The 15,997-nt window shown below is 43.4% G+C and overlaps 1 protein-coding gene across 3 annotated transcripts in view; it reads right to left on the bottom strand.

The window, feature by feature from the left end:
* Positions 1 to 15,997, bottom strand: part of gucy1b1 (guanylate cyclase 1 soluble subunit beta 1) — a 194,181-nt gene that overhangs the window by 62,011 nt on the left and 116,173 nt on the right. For all 3 annotated transcript variants that reach the window (XM_043708804.1, XM_043708805.1, XM_043708806.1), the window contains 2 exons: positions 11,243 to 11,359; positions 11,007 to 11,140 (listed from right to left, as the gene is read on the bottom strand). In XM_043708804.1, the coding sequence (XP_043564739.1) occupies positions 11,007 to 11,140; positions 11,243 to 11,359 (251 nt within the window). The remainder of the gene's footprint in view (positions 1 to 11,006; positions 11,141 to 11,242; positions 11,360 to 15,997) is intronic.

Raw genomic sequence — 15,997 nt, 5'->3', positions numbered from 1 at the left:
AAAGAAATAGGGGAACATAATTAATGAAATCTCCACCCTCCAACCAAAATGAATGAAAGACTGGGATCAGATTTTGATGTACATGAATTAGATGAAGTACATGAATTAGATTAGCACTGTAAATACAATAAAAGATATAGAAGAAGCTGTAAATAAGAGCAGGAACTATGGTTGACAATGTGATAAGAAAAGCGACAAATATGGGACAATTGACGGTCATTGTCATTGTCCTTGGGACTGTAATTAGTGAAACTGGGTAGGGGACGGTGGCGATCGACTGCAAATGTAAGACTTTAAATATTTGAATAAATGTCACAGTAACAATCACGTGCTGGAATGAGACATGGGTTTATCAGGTTTTGGGACCTATCACTTCCTCCAGATAACAGCTTTGCCGGGGGAAAAGGCAGTGATACTTTTTACATAGTCTGAGAAAAGTGTAAGCCTGAAGGATTGGAAACCTGTGGGATTTGACAGCTCATTCGAGTGGATTAGGGTGTAAGCCCAAACATACCACAAAGTCAAATGCATCTGAGAAGGATGGGAATAATTTGGACAGGTAACATGGGCTGGGACCTTTTTTACTGTATAGACAGGCCATCCAATTACCACCATCACAACCCCTGGAAATACCTCAGAGCCAAAGTGTAGCAAATCTCAGAGAAACAGAGGGAGTGGGGATATTTTTAGAAGAAACAGAAGAGATAGTTACTCTAATATCAAGATATAGACACACACAGGTAGTGTTTAACCTGATGGGTATGCAGGTGCCATCCTGGTGCTATAGAAGAACACAGCAGCTCTTTGACCACCTACTGCAGAGACAACTCAGTTGTAGTGAATTTACATTAGAAAGAAAAAGGAGAAAGGATTGAGAGACCGAGCAGGAGCAGCCTATACGTCAGGGTGGCATTAAGACCCTCGACGCAGCAGAATTAGAGGCTCAATTAAGTTCCCTCAGGAAACGAGGAGGATAATAGGATGTCAGGAATACCTGGATCAAGAAGAGACAGGTAGGATAGGACGGCAAGCAACACAGGTAACCCTAAGCACCATCAAAATGTTGAGACTCCTTCAGGTGTTACTAACAAGATTATAGAGAGTATGACTCATGAGGCAATCCATAGTGATAAAGCAACATTTTGTTCAACACCTACAAGCTGGCTTCTGTCAATGGTTAGCCCAAATATGTTGCAAGTAAATACTCTGAGTACCGGACTGGGTGATGGATAGCAATTGAGGACATGGGTGAGGGAGAAGATGCCCCGATGTCACTTCACAAGCCCCACTCTCACCAACCAGGTCTTGAGCACTTGATGATAATAGAGGCCAGCTTTACACTGATGCAGTGTTTCCCAAACATGGGGACAATCTGACACACCTCGTATTGCAAGTTCATAATGTGGGGGAATACAATAAAGGAACTTGGATATGATAGTATCCCACCAACCCATGCCAAAGTTCTAGAGGAGTCCAAAAGGGGGGATGGATTTGTCCCAATGGCATCAAGGAATAAACCACTGAGCATGTGCAGAAGAAATGATCAAAGTAACTTAGGGGTAACTCAGCGTGGATTTGCCTCTTCCTAGAACGGCTCATTGTCTATCCTGCCAGGGAAAAACCAAATTCTTCCTGGGTATGCCTTAGTAGGAAACACGTATGATGTCGCCACGGCAGCCTCAGGATACCAAAAAGGAAGGGTATGGTGCACCTCAGATGGACAGAACATGAATATCAGCAAAAACTCTTCTGACTTAATCATTAGCCACCAAATTTGGTCTAAGCCAGAACCTGATGAGAAAGTGCACATAACTCTACCCTTCCACCCAAAATGATACAAAGATTTACAGCAGTTCAGAGGCTAAAGAACTTCCACCAATTCCACACACTTCTCTGCAGGCTGGAAGAAGATCTTTTTCAAGGCAAAGAAAATGGGCTATACATGAGAAGGAGAGTAATACTCATACAGAAGAGGCAAATAAGGACTTGCAGGTTCTAAGTTTTTGCTGTAAAACTTGGAACTGCAGACAGAACACTCAGTTCCATTTGTGGATCAGATTTATGTCTCACGTGATTTTTGTGATATTTGTACTGCAATTTGTTCGACTTACTGTTGCATTTGCCTTACTTTGTTTGTTGAATTTGCAAGTTAAGAATTTAAGGGACTGACAACAAAGTTTAGAACATAGAAGAGTACAGCACAGTACAGGCCCCTCAGCCCATGATGCTATGCCGACCATTTATTTGAATCTAAGATCATTCAAACCTACACACCTCTCAATTTACTGCCATCCACATGCTTGTCCATCAGTCGCTTAAATGTCCTAATGTCTCTGACTCTACTACCACTGCTGCCAATGCATTACACACACCCACCACTCTCTGCATAAAGAACATACCTCTGACAGCTCCCCTATACTCTCTTTCAATCACCTCAAAATTATGACCCCTCGCAACAACCATTTCTGCCCTGGGGAAAAGTCTCTGGCTATCTACTCTATCTTTGCCTCTTATTACCGTGTACACCTCTATCAAGTCACCTCTTGTCCTTCTTCACTCCAGTTGTAAAAAGCCCTAGCTCACTCAACCTCTTTTCGTAAGGCAAGCACTCTAATCCAGGCAGCACCCTGGTAAATCTCCTCTGCATCCTCCCTAAAGCATCTACATCCTTCCTATAATGATCCTTCCTATAACTGGACACAATATTCCAAGTGTGGTCTAACCAGGGTTTTCTAGAGCTGCAGAGTGAAAGTGTGGTGTTGGAAAAACACAGCAGGTCGGGCAGCATCAGGGGAGCAAGAAAATCAACATTTCAGGCATAAACCCTTCATCGGGAATTCCTAATGAAGGGCTTATGCCCAAGACGTCAATTCTCCTGCTCCTTGGATGCTGACTGACCTGCTGTGTTTTTCCAACACCACACTCTCAACTCTGATCTGCAGCACCTACAGTCCTCACGTTCTCCTCTTATAGAGCTGCAGCAAAATCTCGTGGCTCTTAAACTCAATCCCCCTGGTAATGAAAGCCAAAACATCATACGTCTTCTTAACAACTCTATCAACTTGGGAGGCAACTTTGAGGGATCAATGTACATGGATCCCAAGACCTTGCTCTTCTGCTACACTGTCTAGAATCCTGTCTTTAAGCCTGCATCTCAGCATTCAAATTTGACCTTCCAAAATAATCACTTTGCATTTATGCAGGTTGAACTCCATCTACCACTTCTCAGCTCAGCTCTGCATCCTGTCAATGTCTTGTTGTAGCCTGCAACAGTCCTCCACACTGATCATTATGTCATCAGCAATCTTATTAACCCACCCTTTCACTTCTTCATCCAAATCATTTATAAAAACTACAAAGAGCAGAAGCCCAAGAACAGATCCCTGTGGGACACTACTGGTCACTGACTCCAAGCAGAATACTTTCCATCCACTACCTCTGGCTATCTTCTTTCGACCAGCTAATTCTATATTCAGACAGCCAGATTTCCCTGTATCCCATACCTCCTCAATTTCTGAATGAGCCTACTGTGGGGAACCTTATCAAATGCTTTACTGAAATCCATATTCACCACATCCACTGCTTGACCTTCGTCATCTTGTCTCGTCACATCCTCAAAGAACTCTGTAAGAATTGTGAGGCATGAGCTGCCCTCACAAAGCCATGCTGACTATCAAACTATGTTTTTCCAAATAGTCATAAATCCTATCTCTCAGAATCCTTTCCAGTACCTTGCTTACCTTAGATGTAGAACTGACTGATCTGTAATTCCCAAGGATTTCCCTTTCTTGAACAACCTCCCTCCAAACATCCGGTACTATTCCCGTGGAGAGTAAGGATGCAAAGATCATCGCCAGAGGTGCAGCAATCTCATTCCTTGCTTCCTCTGGTAACATATAGAACATAGAAAAATACAGCGCAGTACAGGTCCTTTGGTCCTCGATGTTGCGCTGATCCAAGCCCACCTAACCTACACTAGCCCACTATCCTCCATATGCCTATCCAATGCCCGTTTAAATGCCCATAAAGAGGGAGAGTCCACCACTGCTACTGGCAGGGCATTCCATGAACTCACGACTCGCTGAGTAAAGAATCTATCCCTAACATCTGTCCTATACCTACCACCCCTTAATTTAAAGCTATGCCCCCTCGTAATAGCTGACTCCATACGTGGAAAAAGGTTCTCATGGTCAACCCTATCTAAACCCCTAATCATCTTGTAACCTTGGATGTGTCTGGTCTATCTTGATGCTTCCCAGAGTTTCCAGTACATCCACTTTCTTAATATCAATCTGTTCAAGCCTATAAGCCTGGTCCATGGTGTTCTCACTGTCATCAATGTCCCTCTCTCTAGTGAATACCGACGCAAGGCTTTTTCATGCTCCCTCCTAGCTCTCTCAGTCCATTTCCTGGCTACCCTGTAATCCTCTAAAGCTGTGCCAGATCCTTGCCTCCTCAACCTTAAATAAACTTCCTTCTTTCTCTTGATAAGAAGCTCCTCCTCTCCTGTCATCCAAAGCTCCTTCACCTAACCATTCCTTGCCTGCATCAGTTGGACAAAGCTATCCAACACTCGCAACAAGAGCTCCTTAAACAGCCTCCACATTTCTACTGCATATTTCCCTTAGAAAAATTGTTCCCAATTTATACTCCACAGCTCCTATCCCATAGCAATATACTATCCCCTTCTTCAATTCCCATGCAGTCTGTTCCTATCCCTCTTCATGGCTATGGTAAAGGAAAGGCAGTTGCAGTCAATGTCACCAAAATGCCCTCCCTCCGAGAGATCTGAACTTGGCCTGGCTCGTTGCCTAGCACCAAATCCAATATGGCCTCCCCCTTGTCGGCCTATTGACATACAGCTGACAAAAACGGCTCCATCCAGACCATCTGCACTAATATTGGGGAAGTTGAAGTCACCCATAACAACAACTCTCCTACATGTCCACCTTTCCAAGATCTGCAATCCAACCTGATCTTCCAAGCAAGAGGCCTAACAGGGAAGGCAGATGAACTCAGAGCATGGTGAGGAACACGGGACTGGGATATGATAGCAATTACAGAAACATGGCTCAGGATGGACAGGACTGGCAGTTTAATATTCCAGGATACAAATGCTATAGGAGGAATGGAAAGGGAGATAAGAGATGAGGGGGAGTGGTGGTTTTGATAAAGGATAGCATTACAGCTGCAACTAGAGAGGATATTCCTGGGAATACATCCAGGGAAGTTATTTGGGTGGAACTGAGAAATAGGGAAGGGATAATCATCTGACTGGGATGGTATTGTAGACCCCCTAGTAGTCATTGGAAAATTGAGAACAGTGAGAGCGAGCAAGCACACACCTGCGAGATAGGGGTGCGAGTGCATGTGGGGGGGGAAGCATGTGTGAGTGAGGGAGGGGTAGGAGCGAGCATGAGAGAGGGAGTGTGGGATAGCGGGTGAGAGTGCGACAGAGAGAGGGAGAGCGTGACAGAGAGGGAGAGCGTGACAGAAGGGAGTGCGTGACAGAGGACCCCGTGAGAGAGGAAGCGCACGAGAGAGAGCGGGGGAGAGGGAGAGAGGGAGAAAGGGAGATCGCGAGAGAGGGAGACCGCAAAGGTCAGCGAGGGTGAGGGACAGCAAGGGCGAGGAACAGCGAGGGACGGGGGAGGGACAAGCATGAGGGAGGGAAAGTGTAAGGGAGGGAGAGCGCGAGAGTGAGGGAGAGGGAGGGCGAGAGAGGCAGAGTGAGTGCAAGAGAGAGGGCGTGTGTGTCAGAGAGGGAGAGCGAGGGCGAGAGAGAGGGTGCAAGCGAGAGCGGGTGAAGAGCACAAGAGAGAGAGGGCGAGGGTGAGACGCAGAGTGCAAGGTGCAGACCGAGTGAATGTGAGCATGTGTGAGAGAGAGAGAGGTTGAGAGTGAGGGAAAGAAATAGGCTAATCCCTCATTGGATTCACAACATATTTTTCTGGGAAAGTTTTGGAAATAAACTCCATGAATTCTTCTCATCTCTCTCACTGACAATTTGGTTTTCTTGGCTTACAAGGAAGTTAGTCACCATAAATGACATACTTTTTTTTTGAAGCTTGACCCACTATGACTTATTCTCTGTCCTGCAGAGTGTCTACAAGGGCCCACAGGCTACTCCCATATTGTATTCTTTCCCTTTTTGTTTCTTACATTGACCAATATGAGAAGGTTGATATTAAGTCAAGTCTGTCTAATAGGAAGAACAGGCAGGGCCAGGTTAAATAAACATGCTGGCCTGGCAATCTGAAATGTTTTTTTTAAATCACATGAGCTTGTGATTACACCAGCCAATCCAAGGTCATTTCCTGCCAGGTTTGGGTGGGGTCAAACTGTTTACAAGAAAAGAACTGCTTCCCTATCAGATAACAATCTTGAGGTGTAAAATGTGGTGTAAAATGTCAGAAGCTGCAAAGGCATTGTGAATAACTTGTTAATACTGATGTAAATGTAAGGACGTAACAGTCCAGTAGGATGCACATGTATAGTCATTCTATCTGATCCTAACAAAGTCACCCTACCAACCTTGTCATCAAGTCAGTCACATAGCACAGAAACAAACCCTTCACTCCAACCAGTTCATGCCAAACATAATCTCAAACTAAACTAGGCCCACTTGCCTGTCTTTTGCCCATATCCCTCCAAACCTTTTCTATTCATATATTTATCAAAATGTCTTTTAAATGTTGCAATTGAATCCACATCCACCACTTTCTCAGGTAGTAAATTATACACGCAAATCTCCCTCTGTGTAAAGAATTTGCCCCTCATGAATTTTGTTAAAATCTCTCTCCTCTCACCTTAAAAATGCACCCCTTAATGTGGAAATCCCCTATCTGAGGGAAAAGATAATTACTATTTACCCTATCTATATCTCTCATTATTTTATAACCTTCTATGTGGCTGCCTCTCAACCTTCCTTACTCCGTGAAAACAGTCCCAGCCTATCCAGCCTTTCTTTATAACTCAAACCTTTAATAGCTAGCAACATCCTGGTGAATCTCTTGAATCTTCTGCAGTTGAATAATAACCTTCTGACAACCGGGCGATCAGAATTGGACACAATATTCAAGTAGAGGCTTTGCTAATGTTCTGTACAAACCTTTGAAAAGTCACATATCTCGAATATTTAGTTGACAGCTTCAATCTTGTCATGACCACATCTGCATAATATCCATAAGATCATACCCATTCACTTACACTGTGATGCTAATTTATTTATTTCCCTAAATTCCCTTTGCAGGAGCTCTCGGGGCGTAAGCTCAGGATTATTCCCAGTGCCATGTGCTGGTGAGGCCAGAAATAACAAGGTGATACAGATGAATGGCATGGCTAAAGAGCTGGTGTAGGAGGCAGGATCATTGGGGTCTCTTCCAAGGCAAGTTGATCCCTGTACAAGAAGAAAGGGTTGCATCTAAACCAGAGGGGCACCAATGTCTTGGCAGGGAGGTTTGCTAGTACCACTCAAGAGAGTTTAAACTTAGTGTGTCAGGGGTGGTGGCAACCAGACCAGTAGGTCAGCATTTGGAATGATTGAGGAGAAGGTTGATATTAAGTCAAGTCTGTCTAATAGGAAGAACAGGCAGGGCCAGGTTAAATAAACATGCTAGCCTGGCAATCTGAAATGTTTTTTTTAAATCACATGAGCTTTGAGCCTGAATTAGTACATGGAACCACGATGTTGTAACCATCATAAAAGTCTGGTTGAGAGATGGCTAGGACTGTAACTCAACATTTCAGAGTTTCAATGTTTCAGGCATGATAGACAGGGGTGGAGTTACATTATTGATAAAGGAGAATGTCACACCTGCACCATGAGCCCATTTTGGAGGGCCCATCTAACAGCATAATTTGGCTAGAACTCAGGATAAAGGAAGGTGCAATCACTCTGATGGGGTTGTACAAAAACGTCCTCCCAATAGCCAGCCAGTGGAACAGATATGGAAACAGATCACGAAAATATGCAAAGACGACAGGGTTGTTGTAGTAGGTGACTTTAATTTCCCTAATGTTGACTACGACTAGTGCGAGGGGATGGAGGATGGGAATTTGTTTGGTGTGTCCAGAACGGTTTTTTGAAAGAATATGTAAATGGAGAAGGGGCCATACCAGACTCTGTATTGGGGCATTAAGCCAGGCAGGTGATCAAAATGTCAATCTGGGAGCATTTTGGTAATTGTGTCAATAATTCTGTAAATTGAGTTTTTTATGGATAAGGAAAAGCACAGTTCTCAGGTGAAAGCACTTAACTAGGAGAAGGCTAACTACTACCATATTGGGCGTATGGATGGCAAGATTCATGAACCTTGGGTAATAAGCGAGATGAAAAGATTAGTCAAAAAGTAAAAGGAAATATACATAAAAGGCTTAGAAAACCAAAATCAAATAAGGCCCTTGAGGGGAATAGAACTTTGACAAGAAATTAGAAGGGCTAAAAGGGCTATCAAGTGTCCTTGGCAAGTAGGACTAAGCAGAATCCCAAAGCATTTGAATGTGTATTAGGAACAAGAACGTAGCTAGGCAAAGGATAGGTCCACTTAAGGACAAAGGAGGGAATTTATGTCAGAGGAAGTGGGTGAGGTCCTTAATGAGTACTTTGCATTGGTTTTAACTGAGGGGAAGGACATGGAGACATGGTGATAGTAAGATTAAGGAGTGTATGTTTACATTCTAGGGCATGCTGATCTTAAGGTGGTGGTGATGCATATCTTGTCAATATCAAAGTAGATAGTAGAATGATTCAGGCTTCTGGACCCACAGCTTCTTTGGTTATTGGGAGTCTAACTTCTTCCTGAGGCACCAAATTCTAAAACCTTTCAAGAGTTGATGGATAATTCTCCTATCCCAAAATACTGAACAAGGCGAGAGAGATTGCTGGGCCCTTGACAGAGATTTTTGTGTCCTCTACAGCCAAGGCAAGGTCTTAAAAACAAATGGAGAATGCTGTTCCTTTGTTTAAGAGGAACAACAGAGATAATCCAGGAAATTTTAGGCTGGTGAGCCTTTGAGTGAGCCTTCACTGGTAGGGAAATTATTGAAGAGGAGTTTTAGGACCAGGAAAAGAAGAACGGACTTATGAGGTATAGCCTGCAGTGCTTTCTCATCTCACAAACTTAATTGAGTCTTTTGATGAAGTGACAAAGGTGACTGATAATGGTAGGGCAGTAGATACTGTCTACGCTTACTTTCATGAGGCATTTGATAAGTCCCCCATGGTAGACTGGTCCAGAAGATTAAGTTGCACACAAGTAGGCAAGTTGGATACAAAATTGGTTTGGTCACAGAAGACAGAGGGAGGTTGTGGAGGGATGTTTTTCTGACTGGAGGTCTGTAACCAGTGATCTTCCACAAGGATCAGTACTGGTACCTCTGTTGTTTGTAATATATACAAATGATTTGGATGAAAACGATGGTGGTCTGATTAGTAAGTTTGCAGACGACACAAAAATTAGTAGAGTTACCAACAGTGGGGAAGGTTGTCAAAGGATACAGCAGGCTATTCGACCAATTGAAAAGTTAGATAGAGAACTGGCAGATCAAGTTTAATCTGGACAAGTATGAGGTGATACATGTTCGGTCAAATCCAAGAGAAACATATATAGTAAATGGCAGGGATCTCAGAAGCAGAGGGATCTTGTGGTGCAAATTCATAACTCCCTGAAAATGGCAACACAAGAAGGTAAAGCTGCATATGGCAAACTCGCCTTCATCAGTCGCTGCACTGAATATAAAAGTTGGCAAGTCACGTTGCTGTTGTGTAAAATTTTAGTTCAGCCGCATTTGGGCTGCACACAACCTATCCTATGCTGGGTATCATTATCAAAAGGAGTTGCCTTGCAATGCCACCATATCTTTTTGCTTTGCAAGCGAATGTTCCTCCCTCTTAAACACTTTTGACCTCTACTTAGTTTTGAAAGTCCTATAGCCCTAGTCATTCAATTTGCCAGGACACTGGTCACAGCATGGTTCAATGACACCTGTCTCAGCTGTATATCTCTCTTCTGCCCCATTGCTCTATGAACTGAAACCCATGAGTGGAGCATCCCAGATGTCAGTGCTTCAGCTTCAGCTATTCACTAATCAATAAATTAAATAGGTGAACCGAGTGGAACATATCCAGCTTTGCTGATAACCACAAAGCTAAACAGGAAAATAAATTATGACAGAACAACAGATGGGCTGGAAAGAGATGTAGGCTGGTCAAGTGATTGGCCAAGAGGTTGCAGATGGAGCATAATGTAGACATATTTGAAATTATGCACTTGGCAGAAACAGTAAAAAAGTAGAACTCATCACTCAGAGGGTTGGGAATGACAGCAATTCTCTACACAAGTGGGCTGTGATTACTAAGTTAATGTGGTATACTTGGGACTGAGATGAAAGATTTTTTGGGTACTATGGAATATGAAAATAGGATGGGAAAGTGGGATTGGTGTAGAACTTCAGCCATGTTAATATGACACAGCAGGATTGAGAGACTGAAGGATCTACTCCAGCTCTTATTTCTTATGTTCTTGCAGCATACGGGGAAACCCAAGTCCTGGAGCAGCACAACTTACGATGATGCAGCTGAGTGCCGATGCGGAGCGGACTGGAGGATGTTGGACTGGGACCTGGCGCAGACAGTCAACTCACGGACTCACTGAGCTGCTGCAATCTAATGTGTATTTGATACTCTTTACTGGATTGTAATATCAATCCTTTAACTATGCTATAGCTATCTCATTTCTAACTTTTTTTTAGGTACTGTAAGTAATGGTACTACTTTGCCTTTTATTTCACTTTTGAATCCAAGATTTGTATCGAGGTGCTTGTACCTAAGACGGCACCATTAGAGGGCAGCAATTGTAAAACCTTTTCACAGTACTTCTGTACTGGAGTATACATGACAATAAAGGATATTCTATTATCATCAACAAAAAACACTAAAATTCATTCAAATATCATGTTGATAAATGGTATTTTGCAACTATTTTGTGAAAAATAAAAAAAAATACCTGGGAGAACACAAGAAAAGTATATTATCTGCTTCAGGTAAATGGATCATCTGTCCTTTCACACGTAAACAGCTGATTTCAGCACCAGTCAGGTCATCATCAGATTCTGTCTTTACACCATTCAGCAAGCCTTCCTACAGTGGATAAACAAACACTTATTTTCAATAAACTCGAGGAAAAGCGTCATGAAGTAAACTTTACAGGAATTTATTGTGCTGTACAGAGTTAAAGTTTACCTTGCTTCTTAAAACAAAAACTGTATTAATGTGTGAGAGGATTCCATGAAACGTAAAGTCAATATGTGGGCGGACCAAACAGAAAACTGACCGAAGATTACAACTTCCAGGCTGAAGCTGAAGGAAGAAAAATGATCAATTAAAAAATGATAACCTATTAATGTTTCCGTGAATCAAAATCACAAATTAAATAGTTCTATTATGTAGGAACAAAGTCAAGAGGCAAAACAAATTTAATTCTTTTCAAGGCATCAAGCAAAATCAGATCCTCCAGGGAAGCAGTGAGGAAGGTGATAGCAGGGAAAATAAAGCAGGCAGGTTGACACCCGCTGACTTCCCACAACCAGGAATTAAGCTCTACTTGAGAAAGCCAAAGCTTCACTTTCCCACACTGCTGCCAGGTGAGGCTGTTATATCATCAACCAAGGTCAGTTAAAGACTTTTTCATACCAATGTGGTGATTGGCTGTTCCTGCCAGGTGAAAATGGTAGTGATATTCTGGAAAAATGAAGGAAGTGGCCTGACTGCGAAGTTTTTTGGGTATGTGGTGCAGGCCTCATTCTGAGCCAATCTGGGAATAATCAAGACTGGATCACAGCTAAGCAGTCCTTTTCACAGAGAACCCCATCTGTAAAACCTACCCCTCCAGCCAAGGAAATTAACCTCTCCAGCTGCTTCTGGATTTTGGCCTTGCTGTTCAGTCAGCAAGCTTGGCATGTGAGGCAGCATTGCTGTTCACAGTGGTCCCCAACCACTGTTTGGTAGCAGTCTTCAAGTGGGGGGCAGGGCACCACTGTGAGAAGAAATGATTCACTACAAAGCCCATCAGGTGATAACATAGCATAAGAACAGTGGGCTTTGCCATTCACAATATATCTGATGCTTTTGGGTGGTCACCACCCTGCTTAGGGAAAAGGATCAGAAAATTCTGCTGATAAAGATGACCTTGTAAGGCAGACTTTATGAGAATGTATTATCCAGTGGAGAGGTTCTCTCACCAGGAATGCATACCTAGAAATCATGGAACAAAATCTAAGGTTGAGAAGTAGAAGTTGAAACTGTTACAGAGTCTCAAACCTATCCATGGGCGAAATTGTTGGCAGTCCTTGGATTGTCCCTTTAATTGGCTTGGACAGAGATTTGGAATCGCAGGAGTGAAAATCCAGTTGGAACATGCAAGTGTGGATATAATTTAAGCACATGTATCATGACATTATCTTAAATTTAGAAGGCAGCTTAGCAGAGGCAGTGGCCTGGAACCCCATACAAAAATATGGAGTTGAAAGGAGAGACAAGATTCCAGCAAAGTGAATGGAATGCCAAAACCTCAGAGCAGAACTTTGAAATTTCCTAAACAACAGACACACCAGCTGAGGAGCTGCAGAGTGCATGCCACTCCTGAACCAGGCTTGGAGTATGTCCAGGGCACTTCTGGGCCCTCAGAATGGCTGCAGACCTGCTCGCATTGAAACATACAGCTGGTATTGGTTATGGAAGGCAGTAATGCCTGAGAATACTATCATTTATCATTACTTGATTGAGGGTCCACATGGGGCAAGATCAGGGTCAGGGGGTAAACTGGTGGGAGACCCCAATAACTTTTCTCTGGGAGGCCCAAAGTATTTACCAGCAAGACAGCACTTAACTAGAAAGCTCTGGGCCTCCCACACATTGCAGGACCCAATTAAATGGAAATCTGTAATGGACATTTGGGCCTTCCCCAGCATCAGATCCAGAATAGTCTTTATCCTAAATGGATTGAGAAGTCCAAATCAAGCATATTTCTTCAATATAGTTCAGAATTTTCTCCTTACACTTTACACAAACAGTATCTCAAAGATATCTGGAGAATTAAATGCTTTAAAAATATTCACTTGATAGTTATTCAAATCGAAGAATCCCTACAATACAGAAAGAGGCCATTCGGACCATCAAGTCTACACAAACTCCAAAGAGCATCTCACCCAGACCCACCCCAACCCCATTCCTGCATCAACCATAGCTAATTCACTTAGTTGGCACGTCCTTGGACACCACAGGGCAATTTAACATGGCCAATCTATCCCGACAGTGCAGCATGGTGGCTCAGTGGCTAGCACTGCTGCCCCACAGCGCCAGGAACCCGGGTTCGATTCTAGCCTCAGGCAACTGACTGTGTGGAGTTTGCACATTCTCCCCGTGTCGGTGTGGGTTTCCTCCGGGTTGGGTGAATTGGCCATGCTAAATTGCCCAGTGTCAGGTGCATTAGTCAGGGGTAAATAGACGGTAACAGAATGGGTCTGGGTGGGTTACTCTTCAGAGGATCGGTGTGGACTTGTTGGGCCAAAGGGCCTGTTTCCATACTATAGGGAATCTAATCAAATCTAACCTACATGTCTTTGAACTATGGGAGGAAACCAAAGCACCCAGCAGGAACCCATGCAGATATAGGGAAAACTTGCAAACTCTACACAGTCACCCAGGTCCCTGGTGTTGTAAGTCAGCAGTGCTAACCACAATGTCACCACTTGTGCCATTATGCTGCCCCTCTTCAGACATCATTGATTCCCCTGTTTGTTTGCTCCTCAACCTCTCAAAATGTAGAAGCCTACAGAATATTCTAAGAAGTGTGATTACACACTTTTGATGCTCAACTCTACCAAGTGGCTTCTACCATATTCTCTTAGGACATCCTTCATTTCCAGGACAACATATTCCCTTACTCGGGCTGTAAATTAAATGTCCTTCTCCCTTTCCATTTCTTTTTTCAACATTATTCTTCCTGGAAATTAGGAGTTAGGAAATTAATCATTAATGTTTCCACACAACTATGATATCGTACATACGTGGGAGATTTTGGCCAGGAATGAGGTTGTATGTTCCCAAATGTCCAGCTGGCAACTGAAGAATCTCTGATGCCCTGTTGGGCTTTCAGGATTGGTCATGACAGCAGAAAAGGTTATTTCCAAGGGAAGACATGCCTCAATAGACAGTATGAAAGGAGCAGAGATCTGAGGGGTGATCAATCCAGATATGGAAATAAGAAACCTTCAACTTTACTTGTGGGAGAAGAGGGCACATAACTTCAGAAAAACATCAATAGTCAGTTCCGGAGTACTGAATGTGACAAAGAACAAAGAAAATTACAGCACAGGAACAGGCCCTTTGGCCCTCCAAGTCTGCACCGATCAAGATTCACTAACAAAACCTGTTGCCTGTTTTCTATCCCTCTGCTTCCTGCCCATTCATGTATGTGTCCAGATACATCTTAAATGATGATGCTATCGTGCCCACCTCTACCACCTCCACTGGCAACATGTTTCCGGTACCCACCATCTTCTGCGTAAAGATCTTTCTATGCATACTTCCTTAAACTTTTCCCCTCTCACCTTGAACTTGTGACCCTGAGTAATTGATGCCCCACTCTGGGAAAAAGCTTCTTACTATCCATCCTGTCTATACCCCTCATGACTTTGCAGACCTTAATCAGGTTCCCCCTCAACTTCCGTCTTTCTAATGAAAATAATCCTAATCTACTGAACCTCTCTTCATAGCTAGCGCCCTCCATACCAGGCAACATCCTGGTGAATCTCCTCTGCACTCTCTCCAAAGCATCCATACCCAACTGGTAACATGGTGACCAGAACTGTTATGCAGTATTCCAAATATGGCAGAACCAAAGTCTTATACAGCTATAACATGACGTGCCAACTCTTGTACTCAATACCCCATCCTAAGGTCCTGGGGAGTGTTGCTGAACAAAGAGACCTTGGAGTGCAGGTTCATAGCTCCTTGAAAGGTAGATAGGATAGTAAAGAAGGCATTTGGTATGCTTTCCTTTATTGGTCAGAGTATCGAGTACACGTGTTGGGAGGTCATGTTACAGCTGTACAGGACATTGATAAGGCCACTGTTGGAAAATTACATGTAGTTCTGGTCTCCTTCCTATCGGAAAGATGTTGTGAAACTTGAAAGGGTTCAGAAAATATTTACAAGGATGTTGACAGGTTGGAGGATTTGAGCTATAGGGAAAGGTTGAATAGGCTAGGGCTGTTTTCCCTGGAGTGTTGGAGGCTGAGGTTTACAAAGTTGAGGGGATGGATAGGATAAATAGACAAAGTCTTTTCCCTGGGTGGGGGGGGGGGGTCCAGAACTAGAGGGCATAGGTTTAGGGTGAGGGGGAAAGATATAAAAGAGACCTAAGAGGAAAATATTTCACTCAGATGGTGGTACATGTATGGAATGAGCTGCCAGAGGAAGTGTGGAGGCTGGTAAATTGCAACATTTAAAAGGCATCTGTATGGGTATATGAATAGGAAGGGTTTGGAGGGATACGGGCCGGGTGCTGGCAGGTGGGACTAGATTGGGTTGGGATGTCTGGTTGGCATGGACAGGTTGGACCGAAGAGTCTGTTTCTGTGCTGTCCATCTCAATGATTCTATGCCGTCTGCCTTCTTGACCACTCTATTGACCTGCATTGCCACCTTCAGGGAACAATGGACCTGAACACCCAGTTCTCTCTGTATATCAATTTTCCCCAGAGCTTTTCCATTTACTGTATAGTTTGCTCTTGAATTGGATCTTCCAGAATGCATCCAGAATGCTCGGATTGAACTCCATCTGCCATTTCTCCACCCATCTCTCTCATCTATCTACATTCTGGCCTATTCTCTTCACTATCTGCAACTCCCCCAACCTTATGTGTCATCTGCAAACTTGCTATTCATACCACCTATACCTTCCTCCAAATCATTTATGCATATCACAAACAACAGT

The sequence above is a fragment of the Chiloscyllium plagiosum genome, chromosome 19 (genome assembly GCF_004010195.1).
Source record: "Chiloscyllium plagiosum isolate BGI_BamShark_2017 chromosome 19, ASM401019v2, whole genome shotgun sequence".
Classification (NCBI taxonomy): Eukaryota; Metazoa; Chordata; class Chondrichthyes; order Orectolobiformes; family Hemiscylliidae; genus Chiloscyllium; species Chiloscyllium plagiosum.
Note: the sequence above shows the minus strand (reverse complement) of the source record. Positions and strands in the feature narration are given on the sequence as shown.